The sequence below is a fragment of the Pleurodeles waltl genome, chromosome 2_2, assembly GCF_031143425.1.
Source record: "Pleurodeles waltl isolate 20211129_DDA chromosome 2_2, aPleWal1.hap1.20221129, whole genome shotgun sequence".
Lineage (NCBI taxonomy): Eukaryota > Metazoa > Chordata > Amphibia > Caudata > Salamandridae > Pleurodeles > Pleurodeles waltl.
The window spans coordinates 996,051,824-996,069,914 of record NC_090439.1 but is presented as its reverse complement, the minus strand read 5'-3'; the positions used below and the strand labels follow the sequence as shown (position 1 = coordinate 996,069,914).

Genomic DNA, 18,091 nt, shown 5'->3' with positions numbered 1-18,091 from the left:
TACTCTTCAACTGGGGGGCGGGTCATTAAAGAGTTTGAAGACCACTGCACTATACCCTTATCAAGAGGCGTCATCACATTGGAATCTAAGAATATACCTTCAGATGGATCGCATCCTTCCTCACTGGAAAACCCAGATAATCCGCCTACCATTGTTCACGTAAGAGCATCACTTGCGGCATTCCTCAAGACTTGTCCCTCAGCCTCAAACTGTCCAACACCTACATGACCCATGTGTCCAAAATTATCAGAACCCATGGACTAAACATCATATCCTACACAGACGACACTCAGCTCATCCTCTCACAATCCAAAGACCCCCCCCCCCACCTCAAGAGTCAACTTCTACAGGTGCATGACAAGCAATGCCGACTGGATGAAGTACAACTGCCTCAAACTCAACACCGACAAAACAGGTGTGCTGATCTTCAGGAAAAAACACCTGCCTGTGGAGCAACTCATGGTGGCCTCTCGAACTAGGACCCTCTCCGACACTGACAGATCATGACCACAACCTTGGCAATATCCAGGACAACACGCTCATTATGAAGAACCAGATCAATGCAGTTTTCTCCGCCTGCTTCCTCACTCTTTGCAAGTTCCGTAAGAGCGTCATATTGCTCTCCGTCAACACCAGTCACTCAAGCCCTTATTACCAGCCAGCTGGACCACAAAAATGCACTATACTATGTGTACCTTCTGAAAACCCTGCAGATCATACAGAAGTCAGCAGCCAGAATCATCTTCAACCTCCCCAGAGGAACCGACATCACCCCCCATCTCGTGAAACTTGACTGGCTGCCCATTCAGAAGAGATGTCAATTCAAGATGCTGTTCCACACCTAGAAAGCCCTCCACAATCAAGGACCAGCTCACATCAACCACCGCATGAACTTTCACCAGCCCTCCAGACTCCTGTGCTCTGGCTCCCTCACATGCACACCCCTCATTTGCCTAAGAAACAGTGGAGGACGCTCCTTCTCCCACCTTACCGCAAAGTCCTGGAACAACCTCCCCTCCACCTCAGGACCTCAACCTCTTTTCAGGAATTAGGGAAAGGACCAGGAGCAGCTCCTTTGCTATGGCAAAGGAGCGTCACCCCCTGGCCAAGAGCCAGGATATGAAAAATGAAACGATAGTTCCACTATTGTTTCATTTTTCATCTGCTGGCTGAGCAAGCAGTACAGGGGAAGGGTGGGGCTGGGCCACGGGAGGTGGAAGAGAAGAGATAGGGAGAGTGCACTAAGTGTGCATGTGTGTTTGATCAGCCGTCTGGGGTGGGCCAAACACACATGCGTACTTAGTTTTCTTCCACCCTGCTGTGTTTAACAGTCGGGCTGGAGAAATTGCACAGACCCCAGACTTGTGTCTGAGCAGCAGTGACTGCTGTTCAGACCAATCCTGACGCTGCTTACATGCTATGTTTAGCATGTAAGCAGAGCCAGGGTTGCTGGGGAGCCTGTTCTGGTGTCCCAGTGAATGCTGGGACATCACATAGAGAGAAGAGGGGTGCGAGGCGGCAGGAGACAGCGATACGGTAATTCTTTTCCCGTCCTGCCGCACACCCACCCCTCGAGATCTGCAGCAGCCGCCGCTGGAAAAGACTCAAAACCTGGCTGTTCAACTGAAACACCCGGAAGCAGCATAGCTCTCAGGGCCTGGATACTCTCTCGGGTGAGTAGCCATGCCTTACAAATCTGATTGATCGATTGATTTAGGCAGCCTCATTAAGGAAAGCAGACTGCCAATGAAAAATTGCTATAGCATTATCTTAAGAGGACGACTAATTGGTTATTAAATGAGTGTTCTTAGCCATGGCCTCATGAAAAAGGGGACTGGTAAAGCCCATAAAATAGAAAACCAAAAGACCTTAAATACAGACAGAACTCTCAAAGCCGTTGCAGACAGCAACCACACACTCACATCTTTTAGAGAATACTAGTCATACACTACAGTAAGCATTCTCACACCCCTCATGTACGAGCTGTCTAGCACTACACACTTCAGTCAAATAGTCACACGCTACCAACACCACTCACATCACTCAAAGAGTAACAGTATCACACTACCAACAACACGCTCACACCCCTCGTAGGCTAGCAGGCACGCACAAATGTCACCACTCTTGCATCTCTCAAAGAGTATCATTCTCACAACGACTGCACTCACACACCACCACAGACAAGCAGTCACTACCTGAAAAACTCTTCACCATGTGCACACACTAGCATTCACATGCTAACAACAGCATCATCACACTCCTCACAGAGTAGCTGTCTTAAATTGTTTTTTCGGGGCTTCTATTTTGCCCGCTAATAATGATGATGTTTATTAATGCTTTATTTTTATTAAAGCACCATTTTAGACAAGATGGATGCCATCACAGTCACTCACTCCTGCTTCCCCCTGCACACATCGTATCCACTAAGGCTCTGCAGAGCAGTCAAGCTGACCTGCAGTAGTTTATTTCCAATGTTATGATTACTTTGCTTCCGATGAACTTTTCCGGTTCTCTGTAACTTGCAGCGTCTGCAAGGACTCTTTCGCTGCCTTCCGCGGTGATCACTAGTCAATTCATTTGACTTAGAATAATTTCTGATTTTTACATAATTTTGCATTTGAGAGCCTTCATAGCATTGACTATGTATCACTTATATATTTTTTTTAAAATCATTAAACCCCTTTAACTTTAATTGATCTACAGCTCAATTATCGAATGGGGCTCATTACTTATTTGAACTGTTTTACTTCGCTCATTGATTTGTTTAGGGGGTGCCTTGACACGCAATTTAATCTATGCGCGAACTAAAGACGGTACATTTTTGGTGTGTCTACATTTTGGCGTAAGATTTGGCTCCCACAACAAGCACGAGAATTTACACCTCAACTCTTCCCACACACACGTGCGCGCACTTTCACTTGTAAGCCAGACCGTATGGCTTTGCCAGTGTTTAACTAGCGATCTGCATTTTCGATGGGGCAATACAAGTATTCCAGGTAGCAGAATCGTGCAAAGTTACATTGTCATGTTATTTTTCTTAAACAATTCTGCAGTACATGTAGTAGGACAGTGCACGAGCTTTCGGTGAGTTATTCGCACACTTAAATGTACTGGACAAATATTTTCAGTAGGCGGACATATGCCAAATTGGGTATAATAAACACTTTGCAACAGGGCAGCGGTACATTTTGTTGGCGATGGCTGGTGCTTTCAGTAGGATATCCATGCACTTAGGGAGTCCGTGTCAGCTCTTCTGGGTCAGGTTTAAACTACATTTAAGAGGACAGTAGCATGGCTTTTCAGGGGGAGAGATGGTCAATCAATAGAACAGAAGGAGCACATCTCAAATACATTTGACGTTTCGGTACTATAGTTTTTAGCAGAACTGTAATACATTCGAAGGGGCAGTACCATCACTTTTCAAAAACAGAGCATATATTCAACAGGCTGTTTACTTTAATCTTACTGGTAAATTCACTGTTTACCATTCAGTTAGCACGCGCGTTCTGCTTTCCACCCCTGAAGGAGGAAGGCTGAACAGGGCTAAACCTACCTTCATGGCGCGTGCACTCTGACACCTCTGCGCCCCGGCCGCGGGTTTGGAGCTGAAGAGACCCCCGAAGGGAAAAGCACCAAACACCTGGGACAGCCACCCGGGCTGCGAGGGCTTCTGCGGACCCGTTGCTCCTCGGTAGCGGTAGGACAGCAGCAGCCCCAGCGAGCAGAAGACCCCGGCGGCCAGCAGCACCTCGGGGTGGGCATAGCCCAGCAGGAGGTCGCACTTCTTGTACACGTAGGTGAAGGTGGCGATGCCGAGGAAGGTCCACATGTTGCGGGCACACACCGCCGCCTCACCAAGGACCGGCAACGGGACTGCGGCGAGCTCAGTTACCGCGGGACACAAGGCGCCTCCCTGCACGTCAAGCGCCGATGCGCGGAGAAAGCGCCTTCCTTCCTTCCCGGTGCAGCGGATTTCTCCTTTCCACCTAGTGCAAGCGATCTCGCAGGCTGCAGGCACTGGGAGTCTATGTCGGAGCTTTCGCGCTATGTGCGGACGATCTCCCCTTTTTCCTCGTGCTTGGAGCTTTCTTTCGTGATTGATTGTAATTGATAAATTGTGCATATGGTATCGCTCGAGATCCCTATTGGGCGTGCTCCGGGCCCCCGCCGTCTGTGTTTTCTTGACTGAGTAGAAATGCTTGTTTTAGGAATAATTGTGGCGATAAAGCTACTTAGTAGTTGAGGCGGCTTTTTCTTTCTATTTGACGGGACAGTTATCTATTCCCGATAGAGATGAACGGAGCCTCCCCGTGCGCTAGTGACGAATACTATTCTCTGCTGCTAATTGGCATATTTTTGACGAGAGGCTATGCCACCGATGCCGAATGTTGCTGCCCCTTTTGGTGGAGTGATGGAGAGGGATGCTGCAGGTTACAAGGCAGCCTGCGTGTGTCTAGAGGATGAGGCCGCCCTCTGGGAGCGACACGGGAGCTCATAGGCCCTCCTCTGGTACTCATCAACGCCGTCCTACTAGCGTTAGCAGGTAAAGAGGCGGGGCCAAGCGCCATACTCATTACCATACAAGAAGCAGAGGCCAGTTATTTTCTTTAACGAAACGCGCGTCCTCGGCCCATCGCGAGCGCTATGCAAATCCTAAAAGTCCGTCATCTTTCTTAAGATCCGCCCTCTCCTCATTGATTCAATTTGTCCGACCAATGGGAGGTGGGCCTACCGTGTGAGTAGAGCTCACGCTATCTGGACATCAGCCAATGAGGTGTTCGAGCTGGACAACGGGGGCTGGTCGTGCGATGTGACGTAAGCTCGGGGCGGCGACGGCGGACGTTAAACGGGTTGGTTGCTTATCGTCCGCGTTCTTTTCGTGGCTTTTTATGCGAGGGCCTCTGTGTGAAATAGATTTTGTACCTTACTTTAATATCTCAGGTTGTCCTAAATTTTAATATGGTTCTTTCCTTTGTAAAAAAAAAAAAAAAAGTCACCTGACGGCGTGACTGCATGGGAGACTGGGTCCCAGCCGGTGCTGTTTCATGAAAGAAGGAACAGAGTAGAAAAAAAACACAGAAGAGGAACAAGCATTGGCAAAACCAATAGGTCTCGCCTGTGCAAGCGATATTGGCTGTGCCAATGTATTTTGCAGTGGCGTAAAAAAACGTGAAACCCCCTGCAAAGTACCTGGAGGTGGGGCCCTTCCCACCTGACCCAGTCAGAGGCCTGCTGCTTGTGCACAGTGTACTGTGCTGAGGGGGCCACCTGGAGCTCAGGCGCTGCCAGGGCCTCAGTTATGCAACTGGTGTTTTGGCCATGTTGTTCACCAGAGTGGCTGCTGTTCAGCATGGCTAAAAGTTCGTGGCATAGAGGAGAGTGGTTTGGAGTGAAATGGAATAAAGTGGTGCAGTGCTTAATTTGTAAATAAAAACGTGCCGGTGGTCAGAGCTCTCCTCTGAAACGCGGCTGCTGCAGTTAAGTGTGCGAGCACGGAATACTGAGCCAGCGTAATCCTGAAGCCATCTCGGGCCACTTTAATCCATTTAAAGTCACTCCCTGTGTTTCAGCTCACTCTTGCAGCTTTCTGCTTTCTCCCATTGTGACGCTTTTTCATTTTTCTCTTCCCCCGTCATTCCCAAATGTGTCTTTTGTTCGCAGCAAATGGTTGAGGCAGTAGAATAAGCGCTGGCCCTCTAAAATAAGTGCCGGTGCTCAGTGCCGGAAACAAGAAGCACAATTTAAGCACTGAAGTGGTGTAGAATGGAGTGGCAGTGTCGTGTATTGGGGTGGCATAGTGTCAAATCGCGTAGAGTGGCATACATGGGTGGAGTAGAGTGGACTGGTGTAGAATGTATTGGTGTAGAGTGTTGCAAAGTATAGTGGCTTAGAGTGCAGTGTTACTGAGTGCAGTGGTATTGAATTCAGCGGCGTACAATGCAGTGTTGTAGAATTCAATGGTGTAGATTAGAGTAGTGCATAGTAGAGTGCAATGGTGCAGAAGTGGAGTAGCGCAGAGTAGAGTGCAGTGGTGCAGAGTGGAATGGCGTAGATTTGAGTGAGGCAGAGGGCAGTGGCACAGAGTAGAGTTGTGTGGCATAAAGTGCAGAGTAGAGTCAAGTGGCATAGTGTACAGTGGTATAGAAGAGCAGAGTAGACTACAGTGGTGCATAGTAGAGCATAGTGTCATAGAGTGGAGTAGTGCAGTGTAGAGTGGTGTAGACTTCAGTGGCGGAGAGTGCAGTGTTGCAGGGTAGAGTGTCAGAGTGCAATGGTGTAGAGTGGTGAAGAGTGCAATGAGAGTGCAGTTGTGTAGAATGCTGTGGTTAAGAGTAGAGAGGTGCAGAGTGGCATGGAGTGGTGCAGAGTGGAGTGCAATGGTGTAGAGTAGACTGTTTCAGAGTAGAGTGAAGTTGCATAGAGTGGAGTGGTGCAGGCTAGAGTGCAGTTGCATAGAGAGGTCTAGAGTGTAATGGTGTATAGTAAAGTGGTATAGAGTGCAGAGGTGCAGAGTAGATTAGAGTGGCTTACAGTGATTGGCGTAAAGTGCAGGGGCATAGAATTGAGTGTTACATAGTGAAGTGGATTGGCATAGAGTGCGTTGTTGCAGAGTGCCATACAGTGGAGTTGTGCAGAGTAGATTGGTGTGGTGTAGAGTGCATTGGCAAAGAGTGCAGTGGTGTAGTATAGAGTGGCAAAGAGTGCATGGCATAGAGTGGAGTGGCACAGGGTAGAATAGAGAGACATAGCGTAAAATGGTGTAGAGTGAAGTGGGGCAGAGTGCAGTTGAGTGGTGTAAAGTAGAGTGGCACAGAGTAGAGTGGTGTGGAGTGGTGCAGAGTAGAATGGAGTGGCGTATTCATGGTGTGGTAGCACACTCCCATTACAGACAACATATTTTCAATTGAAATGACAATTACATTTGCACAGACATACAGTATCACTAACAAAACTATACAGCTCGCCAGGGGGATCTCTGAGTCCTGAAGCAACCTGAAGCAGCCAGCTCCGGCACCTGCAACCCGTACCGTGTCCACCCGGACCGTAGGAGCCACCGCAGCGGGAACTGCAGCTCTCCCTCAGGTGAGCGGCCCGCTGCAGTGCGCCGGAGCTTGCTGGCTCCTTACCAACCGCTAGTGGTAGCAGTAATCGGCAAGCAAATGGCACCCCCTGCAGCCCCCCGCGGACCCCTGCGGAAGCGGCCCGACCGCGGGTGCGGCTTGCGGGGGGCGAGGGGCCCCATCTTAAGACCTCTCCAGCTCCTTCCAGCTGGGGAGCAACTAGGAGCAACTTGGAGGGACAGACGCACTGAAACCTGCACCAAGCCCGCGCCAAAAAGTTGGCCTGCGCCAAATTCGCCATCCCTCAGCAGCCCCCCAGTTCCCAAGGGAGGCTGGTGAGCAGTAGGGGTGGGAAAGAGCGACACTTTCAGGCACCTGGCCTCCAAACTCTGCCTGTCCTCCTGCAACCCCACCTGCAATCATCTGCAACCCACTGCCCCTGCCCCTGGCCTCAACCCCACTAGACCCTACACAACCCAAGATCCAGGACCCAGCACCACCAGGGGGCATCACCTTGACCACAACCACGACCACTGCTTCCTGAAGGACCAGGCAGGCGCCGCAACCTGGTCTGCACCGGTCCTTGAATTTTGATCCCTGGACTTCAGCCCTCAGTATTCTGAAGAAGCCTAAGGAAGTGAAAGCCACAGGGCAGCACGTGGGTAGCACGTGGCAGCGCGTGGAAGGGCGCCAGCTCAGCAAATGGCAACAGAGAGCAGTGGAGCCGGAGTTCGAATCTAAACAGAATCTAAACTGACGAACCGACAGACAGACCACGCACAAACTACGGTCACAATCTCAAACCTACCAGGTACAGAAAGCAGTAAGAGGCGGCCTGGCTAACCTTTGTAAATACCAGTACTGGAACCTCCGCATACCAGCATCACAGGCTAGCGGTTCTACACCGGCCCGTCCCTCAATAACGCAAGGAGTAATCAAGCAAAGAGGGGTGCCGCCCACAATCTAAAGCAGGTTGCGCCAGTCAGCAGTTGGAGTGTCCCAGGGGCAACTCAGTGGCGCAGGAAAAGAGCTAGCGAACACTTCCAAGGGTCGGCCCGTGACCACACCAAACTGAAGTCCAATCGAAGACCCCTCGAGTAGATCACTATATCACTAGCAAATCGGCAATCAGATTGACTAATCAGGGAAGGAGTATGAGATCAAGTAAAGCACAAAGCAATGTCACTAGACAACCCATAGATCAAGCAAAGAGGAAAAGGAAAAGAGATCCGGCTTCGGATGGAGTAGCTGTAAAAAGGAGAGCAAGCAGTGACTTGAATCGCCCCATTCCATGCAGGAGTCTCCCCCCAGCCAATGGATCAGGCAGGGGACTGGCTGAACAACTCTCTAGCATGGAAGAACCAAACTGGGGAGAAGCGGACCCTCAGAAAGCTGGGAGCCCCCTACCCATTCATCGCAAGATAACTGACTACTTTGCTGCTGTAACAACTCATGGTGCCAGAAAAAGGACTAGATCACCGGCACAAAGCAACTGACCCCCAGGGAGTGGCCCATCACCCATTTACGATCTGCAATTTCAAAGAAGCTTCGGAGAGAGTCCTAGAGTGAACTCACCTGTCCCTTCCCCTCTTTCTCTTTCTCCAACAATAGTGATCATGAGAAAGCAGCCTCTGGAAGCTGTGTCCAAGTTCCCCGTACTCATGTACCGGGTGTGCCCCCACTCCCGGGCAAGAGAAAACCATAAGGAGCGCCAGCACAGACCCCATCAAGCAAGACCAGACATCCAGCTTAGTAAACCTATCGATTCTTGATTCAGAGATGGTAGCAACTGCGGAAATCTTAGAACAAGACCCCCGGCAAGGCGTCCCTCTAAGCCAAAGCCACAAACTCCATTCCTTCCCGACGTTTGGATGTGAAAGTGAGGAACTGGAGCTCTGGGACACGGAACAGGATTGTCCAACCAGATCACCCAAAGAAAAACAATGACAGCCGCACAGTATCATGTCCACAAAGCAACAAAAATCGAAGGAGCTCTAAGTGGGGATTACAAGTCCAACCCGCAACCATCATCACAACCACAACCATCAGATGCTATAGGGGCAGATGATATGTGGGCTGCAATCCTAAACTCAATGCAAGCAACGGTCATGGCCCTGCAGTTTCAATCAAATAAAATGGATATCCAAGTAGATTTGTTAAATGCAATGGCGGTGTTTGTCTCCGGTATCGACAACAAGCTGGAAGAATTAAACGCTTTAGTAACAAGGGCTCAAGCTAAACAAGCTAATGACTTCACTATCTGCTCCTGCAAGGAGGTGGTAGACAAACTGTCTCAACTACCGCAAATCTTAGAAGGCATACTAAAAGAAATCAGCTCCACCTGGAATGATGAACACACACATACTTCTCCCCTTGCTACCATGCTAACATCTTCCCCGCTTGTGCAAAATCAAGAGGAGAAGCCCTGCCCCCCTCAAACAGCCTCTCCGTCGACCATAAGAGAGAATAGAATTCTGGCAGAAACTAATGCTTCAGGAAGCTTCAGTATGGATATTATGGAGAGTCATGTTTCGTCGCAAGCTACCGCCAAGCCTGGGAACTCTGAGAAACCTTCAACTCGGGTTCTATCGAAAAGAGACTGAAAACGGGCAAGAAAAGGAAGGAGGTCTGCAAAATCGCTCCAATTGTCCATCTTGAAAACCACCAAAATCATTCCAAATGAACAAAGCCAAGAGCACATGGTACCAAGTGGAAGGCACAACAGAGACACCTCTGTTCCAGCAAGTACTAGCACTGACACAAAAGTAGAAGTAAGGACCCTTTTTGACTCAATAGGTGCAGTCCAACCAATAAGGTCTCCTCTGAGGCTCCCCGCAGCACTTTGCACATTTTCAGACAATTGTACAAGTCCCCAAAGGGACCAGCAGAGCACAAAGTTAACTACTACTACGCTTGGACAATTCGGCCAACCATCACAGGCAAACTCAAGTAGCAAGAGGAAAGCACAAGGCTGGGAGTAACGGGCCACAAGGATCATAACAAGCATACAGAGCAAATCCAGGCCTCTCAAACAGGTAAACAAAAAGATGAACCAAATTTTCAGCTGCTTTGAATTCTGGAATTCATCTCAAGGTCCTCCACACATGTTCTCAATCGTTCTACTATTTTAAGACTCATAAAAGCACTCCCAGGCCTACAGCACGTGGCCTCGGATGACATTGCTGCAATCATATTTATTCAAGCAAGAGGCAGCCAACACACGAACCCAACGCTTACTATTTTTGCAGAGCCGGTCCTACCCAAACAGATTATGGAGAGAAGGGACCTTTAGAAAGCCTGGGGTATTGAGGTGGTCTTCTACAAAGGTGAACGATATCCACTCCCACTACTAGTCCCTCAACATCTGGAAACGCCTAAAGGCACGTGGTCCGTCTTGCATGGAACATGCGCAGCAAACTCTCTGAAGAAACGACTAACGAGAGAAGACCTCCCAAGTCCCTGTTGAAAGTTCAAATATGGAAAGAAGAAGGCAGGAAAAGACTGCTTCTGGGTCAAAGACCCCACCATGAAAGGGTTTGGGCAGCATTGGCTTCTCATCCTGGAGCGATGGGTAACAGCTGAAGAACCATTCCCACAAGGCATACTGAACATCTGCTTGTGGAATATAGGTGGCCTGCGGGCAAAGACGGAGGATCCAGCAGTAACTAAGTTTTTTAGCCCCTTTGATATTATACTCCTACAGGAATCCTGGGCGATGGAATTAATGCCGTTAGTAGGATTTATAGACTATCTCAGCCCAGCCACAAAGACAAACAGGCCAGGCCGGCCGAAGGGAGGCCTAGCGATATATATTAGCATGAGCATCCTAGCAAGGATCTCGGAGTACAAGGAGGAAGTTCTACCCCTTCAACTAGTCAGGCTCGATGGATGGGGAAACAATATACAGGAAACACTGATCTTAGTCAATATATATATCAATCCAAAAAACAAAACACTGAAGCAAATAAATTATTAAACCAACTGATAAGGATGAAAAGTAAGGTGCAATCGGCATATTGGCTAATTTCGGGTGATTTCAACCTCAACCTTTTTCACAATCCCGGTGAAGACGAAACCCAAACAGTGGCAACAGTGCACACCCAAATCCTCCCAATAAAAGGAAGGAAAGACAAGTTAGGTGAGAGTTTTATACGCACCTGTGAAGCGATAGGCCTTTTCGCACTTAATGGTCGAAAGTCGCCTGACATCCCACCAGTGTGGACTAGATCCTCTGGGAAAACAGTCTCCCACCTTGACTACCCATTGGTAACTCCCGCCCTGTTTACGTTAGTGAGTGGCTTCAGTATCTTGGAACGCGTGGAAGGTGATCATAAGCCACAGGTAATCAGGATACGTTCATCACCATATAAGCCAGACACCATTGAAAGCCAAGCAGATGGGGCTTTACAAAGGCTAGAATCAATGGCCACGAGCGGGGTGAATCTGACAACGGTCTGGGAGAATTTTGCCACTGACCTTATAAATAAAGACTCCGTAGGAAACACAAGAAAAGGAGCACAATTGAACCATCAAAAATGTTCACATCTACCATAGCCACTCCGTAGAAGGAAAGCGGCTGTAGGTAAACTGCTAAGGCAAATGCTTAAATCCCCAGACAATGGATCATTATTGGCTGCCTTGCAAGAGCAAAGGAAACTACTAAAAGGGGAACTATGGTCCATTAAAAAACATCAGCAGGAGACGCTTTGGGCCAAACTACACTTTGCGTGTAAAACATCTGACCCCAAAAGATTCTGGAAAATCATTAATACAATGGATAAGGGTCCAAAGGCAGCTAATAATGCAGATATATCAGAGGAAGCATGGATGTGCCATTTAAAGTTGCATCTAAAGGAGTTGGCCACCAAAAATGAGCCGCAAACTCAGGGGCTTCTAAAAACCAAGAACCCGATGCTGTATAAAGCTTGAAGATCTCAGCACCAGAATTAATAAAAATCATTGGGGAGTCGCGAACTGATTGTGCACCAGGACCAAACGGTTTTCAGCAAACAGAAAGATGGGCCAAGTTCCTGGCTGCAATGTTTAACTGTGTGCTTGCAACAGGAATTGTCCCGGTAACCTGGAGAGGCTCAGTAATTCACCCCATCTACAAAGGAGGGAACGCGGCTTCCCCAAGTAATTACAGACTTATTGCTCTCCTAGATGTCGACCTCAAGTATTTTTCTTCATGTTTGTTGAATCACTTAGAGACTTGGATTACTGATAACAACATTCTGCCGTTAAATCAAAGTGGTTTCACTAAACATCAAGGAAGTCTAACAAACCTCATGGCACTAGGACTTATTACCAACAGAGCAAAAGCAACCAGGACTCCCACCTATTTGTGCTTTGTTGACTTTAAAGCTGCCTTTGATTGGGTCCCTCGTGGCAAACTGTGGGCCAAACTACAGCTTTGGGGGCTACCAGTTACTATCTTAAAGTCTATTGAAATGATTTACTCTGATACATGGTGAAGGTAAAACTAGGGGGAGGGTCATATCTTTCCAGGGCGGTTAAAACAACAGTTGGTGTTAAACAAGGCTGTGTATTGGCCCCAGCACTCTTTAAGCCGTATATAGCGGATCTGTCTGCCAAGTTAAACGTTGAATCATCCCATTCCCCCTCTCTGGGCGGTCAGCAACTATCTAATATGCGACATGCAGATGACCTACTACTAATCAGTAACACCAGAATAGGCATGCAAAAACGGTTAAACAAATTAGAAGAGTTTGCAATGATAAACGAATTAGAAACCAACCATAACAAATCTAATCTGATTACTATAAATCGTAGTCCCACCAGACGGAGTAAATGGTGCCTGAATGGAAAGACTTTGGAAGAAGTAAGCTCCTATAGATATCTAGGAGTCGTGGTTGATGCCAGGTGCAACTCTGCGTAACAAAAAAAAGGAATAAAAAATAAGGCGCAGACACTTGCTTACGCCTTTTGCAAGCTCTCAAATTCAATTTGCGGCCAAGTACTGAACCCCTTGACAGCCAGAATGAGAGCAAAATTATTGCTAACCCTCTCATATGGGGCCGAAATGATGAGGGGGATGGAGGTAGCTGTCCTGGAGAAGCTTCTGATAAAGGCTTATAAGCGTGTCTTTCAGGTTACCAAGGCATGCCCCTGCAGCCCAGGTCAGACTAGACTTCATGTTGGTTAAGCAGTCGCTGGCTCGTCCTGCGGCATTTATCAAATGCTGTTACAAACTGAGACGCGCCCAAAAAGGGTCCTTAGCCAATCTAGTCTGGCAGGAAATTACTTTAGAAAGAGGGAATAGCAACTACAAAAGGTATCTGGAAAAAGAGTATAAACCTCTTGAACCTAGGTGAGGTATGGGACCAGTCACTTCCCACTCCGTCTTTTAACAAAGTAGTCAATAAATCAAGTAAACTACTCAGCTGGTTAGAAGACAGGCGGGCTCTGACTAAAAGGTCGCATGGCTGGTTGATTCTTAACTCAAATAAAAAACTCAAAGAATCATCACTTATGGCTGCCCCCTACTCATGGAAAATTAAGCAATGCTTTCTAAGGCTCAGGCTGGGTGAAGTACCAACACTAGACCTCATGCCAAAATAGAAGAACGGGCATGCATGAGTGCCGCCTATGCCATCTGGCAGTAGAAAACCTGGTGCATGTCGTCTGCATTTGCCCAGCCCTGGCTGTTGAAAGAAAATGTCTACTGAAAAAAGAATTAAATGGCTTAGGGATTAGATCCTGTAGACAAGCACTAATTGAAGCATTCAATCCACAAAACACCATACTGAATGTTACATTAGTTCAATTTTTAGAATTTTTTTCTGGTAAAGTAACATCTGCCGAAACAAGCCTGTGATAGGGAGGGAGAAAATAGAGATAAAATCCATCTACCTTGAGCAACCACGTCAAAGATAGGAAGGTCCTTTGGTGACATCGCTGGTCACACAGCCAGACCACTATGTAGTCTTGTACCAGTAACTGGACTCAAGTAGGAGCAAATCAATTTTGTAGAATTTATTTACCTCAACCAAGTTTTATAATTTAATGTAATGCAAATGTTTTAGTGCATTAATACTGTTCTGTTAATTTTATGTTGAAGGAATATTTTTATGGTTTTAAATAACTAATAAAATAAACATTCTCTCGCTACAGTGCACAGACGAAATTGTGTGGGAATTGCATCACATAGTTTAGTGATTCGTTTTAATCATATTAAAGTATTTGTTTTCTGCACACTTCAGAATTAACACAAAAGTGCTTCATTTGTGCGCTTATAATCCTGATATATTCTGAAATACTTACACAGTTCATTTATATGTTGTCATGTGCTAAGAAAAAACTCTCTCAAACTCCCCAGTATCCAGCACTATTGTCACATAAATCCTCTCACTTTGAAGAAAAGTAAACAAGCGTCCTTGGAAGACACCGCCTGACATTTGACCTCAGTCTTTGAATGAACCACAAATGTGATGAGATAAGAACAAGATTTAAAGGCCTGTCAACAGAAAGCGAGTTAGTGGAAAGAGTCAGTAAACACAGCTTCAGCAAAGGGAGCGACAATCTGAACTTTGAGAGCCTAAAGCAAATAAAGCCAGCAAATGGAAAGCCAGAAAATGTGAGTTACAAACCACAAACCCAGTGGTAATCAACGAACGGAATGCATTCTTAAGTCGACTTTGTGAAAGTCCCCAAGATGTCTTTAGCACGCCAGACAGCTATGCTGTCTGATGGGCTGCGACCTAAAGGGGTAACTATAGGGTAGAAGGAGTAAATGGTGAGGGAAAGCCAATGAAAGAAATCAAGCAAAGACTAACAAGAAAGAAAACATTTTGGTTTTCTTAGATTGAACATTTTTACTAAGCTTTATTATGAAACACTGCACTGGTACAGCAAAGACAGTAACAGCACCTTTTTCAGGAAATGGTGAGGCCCAGGATACATTCCTATTTATTGGTTGAATTATGTCATATGGACAAAGAATACAGTAGGAGAGTATACATGTCAACATTTTTAACTGATAAAGAGGGATGTTCTGAAAAAACAAATCCTGAGATTTAATTTTCTCCATTGACTTGCATTGAATGGGAGTAATTTCGGGCAGTAGAAAACTATAGTAGAACAATTTTTGGCTATAGAAACGTTGAGTCTCCGGACTAAATTGGGTGTTTTGGCTTGTGTGGGTGAAGGAAATTAGACTTAACCCTAGTTCAGTGATGTGCATGCACAAAGCTGCAGCTTGCCACGTGACCAGTATTTGGCACATTACAAAAGAATACTGAGGACTTTACACAAATGATTTTGCACCTATCAGCTCATGGCCCTTCCAAAAGAGCAAAATGTAAACAAACAATATTCACTATATATTCACTGAAAAAAAAACCTTAAAGGGGCGTTATATACCTGGGTGCATAGATGCCAAGTTTTCAGATGGCTTATTGGTGACATTTGCATGTCATTTCATTGTACTTATGAGTGACATTCACTGACAAAATGAGTGACACCTAGAGTGGTACTTTCTCATTAGCAAAACCAAGCAATAAATTCTGTGGAAACAGATAAATGTCTTAATTACACTCATTTGAGCCACACTAAACTCTTAAATGCTTACAGTGGCAGAGTGGGACCTCATAACACTGCATTATTACATTATTATTATTATTATATATATATATATATATAATATATTTTATATATATACATACATACATCATATATATATATATATACATATATATTATTATGTAGTGCTATTAGGCCCCACTCTGCCACTGTAAGCATTTATTTTATATATATATATAAATCCGGATCCCAAAGGATACAATGAGTCACAAGAAAATGTAATATCCAAGAAAGAAGTGACTCAAACAGATGGTCTCACCATATATATATATATCATGTGCCATCTCCATAAGCTTAGCCGTGGCATAACTTCTGCCTGTGTTGACGATGGCACGAATATGTTCAAGGATCCTTTTCTTTGTTCAGGGACAATCTTTGAAATGCTTGCAGACAAATCGGCGTGAGCAGCCACCATTCCAAGTAAGCACATTTTGACTAACTACCAGAGTTGTATAAACACTGAGGAAAGCATTTCCTTGAATGAAAAGCCAGTGAATGTTTGCTTTATACTTGGCATGGTTTTAAAGCGGCACTGTGAAACTAAATGGTTACAATGTTTGATCAAATAGTTTCCCTCGGTCGGGGAATCTCACTGCAATAAAACAGGAGAGAAAGGCTTATGTTCTTTGAATTACGTCCTTAAAGCAATTTGAATTTAGCATGCAATGGATTCTAGAACAGAAAAACAGCATTTAATGGCACAGGAAGCTTTCAAGGACATTGCAACTAATCCCAAAACTGATAATGGGTGCACAGGTCAAGGCCCTTCAAATGTTAAAGCTAAATTAATTAATGGGAGAAATTGTCTCGGAAGGAAATAAATAAATGGTGGGAAGTGGTGACTTTGAAAAAATACATTGAAGTAAAACGTATACCTAGAGGTTTGAGAATAAGAATTATGCCAAGTTACCAAGATGCCAACAGTGCCCTATTGGAAGAATGGGGAACATATATTTTGGAGTCATCGAGAGGTTTGGTTGAAATTCTTATTAAGCATGCAGAGATAGCATTGGATAAAATTCAAAATTAGCTAAAAAATCTTGAACAAGATTTGGACTCTCTAACTCTGACTGAGGAAGAAAAGAAAATTAATAATGATTTAGGTTTGAAAGTACAGCAACATGAAGAAACTGTTATAGCGTGCAAGCAATTTAAATTTCAGAGAGATAAACAGGATTATGCAGAAGGAAAAATATTCACATTTTCGAGCAAATTTCAGAGTGCAAAACATGGAGCTCAACTTGATTCACCACAATCTCAAAGATCGGAAAATTCAAGTATTGAATCTCTTTCTGTGCATAGTGACAGCAGTGCAAGTGAGGATGGAAGTGCAACATCATATGAATCGAATCCGACACTTTTAAACTAAATGCGCCTCGCCCTCCAACAACAATCCAAGGACCAACAGAGCAGCAGACGTGGAAAAGGACGAGGACGGGGTGAAAGAAAAACAAACGCACAAGAAGGGGACAGAGGGGGAATTCAAAGAAACACCGGAGCGAACACCGCAACATTATTCAAGAATTAAATGTGATAAATCTCTCTGATAGAGTAATGTCATCACAAGAAGAGTCCCTATTGAAAAAAGGCCTCAATTTTTGTCCTTCCATCGACATTGACTTAGTACAGACACGGATTGACGCATACAAATACGTACGGAAAATCAAATTGGCAAAGTTTCAGAGAGATGCAAATCTGATTAGTAAAACAAGTATCACCACGCCAACTTATGAATTAACAGTACAAGATAAAGATACCTTAATGACTTTAATAAATCTGGATTGCACGCAAGAGGAAGAGCCGATTAGCGAATCACAGGCGATAATACCATTAGGAGCAGGCCTAACTAAAAAAAGACCTAGGTCCAAGTTTTGCCCAGCATTACCAGCAGGAAATAAAATTTATTTATTTGCTGAAATTGTTGTTGATGACTTGTATAAAACAGAATGGATTTGTGGCAAAAACAACTTGACAAAAACAAGTACAAATTTTGCGTGATTTACAAAAAGATGAAACTTTAATAATTAAACCCGCAGATAAAGGCGGGAATATTGTAATTCAAGATAAAAACAGATATGTATAGGAGGCAATGTGACAACTATCGGATGAAACTTATTATCAACCTATAAATAGCAATCCTACGAAACATGTGGCAGTTCAGATTCAAACATATTTACAAAATTGGATAGAACATGGCCTCATTAATCAAGAGGAGGCTAAATACCTGATAGTTGAACATCCAGTCACTCCCACAATTTATTTTCTTCCCAAAATTCACAAAGATCCCAAAAATCCACCTGGGAGGCCAATAGATTCAGCGAATCAATCTTTATTGGAACCTATATCAAATTATATTGATTTCTTTTTAGCACCAGTGGCATGTAACTCAAATTCATATTTGAAAGACACAGGGGATTTATTGAGACATT

General features: G+C 45.3%; 1 protein-coding gene across 2 annotated transcripts in view; it reads right to left on the bottom strand.

The window, feature by feature from the left end:
- SQLE (squalene epoxidase) overlaps nucleotides 1-4,681 on the bottom strand; it is a 99,409-nt gene extending 94,728 nt beyond the window's left edge. Inside the window, exon 1 of one of the 2 annotated variants that reach the window (XM_069220732.1) lies at nucleotides 3,554-4,681. In XM_069220732.1, the coding sequence (XP_069076833.1) occupies nucleotides 3,554-4,123 (570 nt within the window). In that variant the 5' untranslated portion in view covers nucleotides 4,124-4,681. The remainder of the gene's footprint in view (nucleotides 1-3,553) is intronic. The other variant, XM_069220731.1, reaches the window with a different exon arrangement.
- Between the last annotated feature and the right edge of the window lie 13,410 nt (nucleotides 4,682-18,091).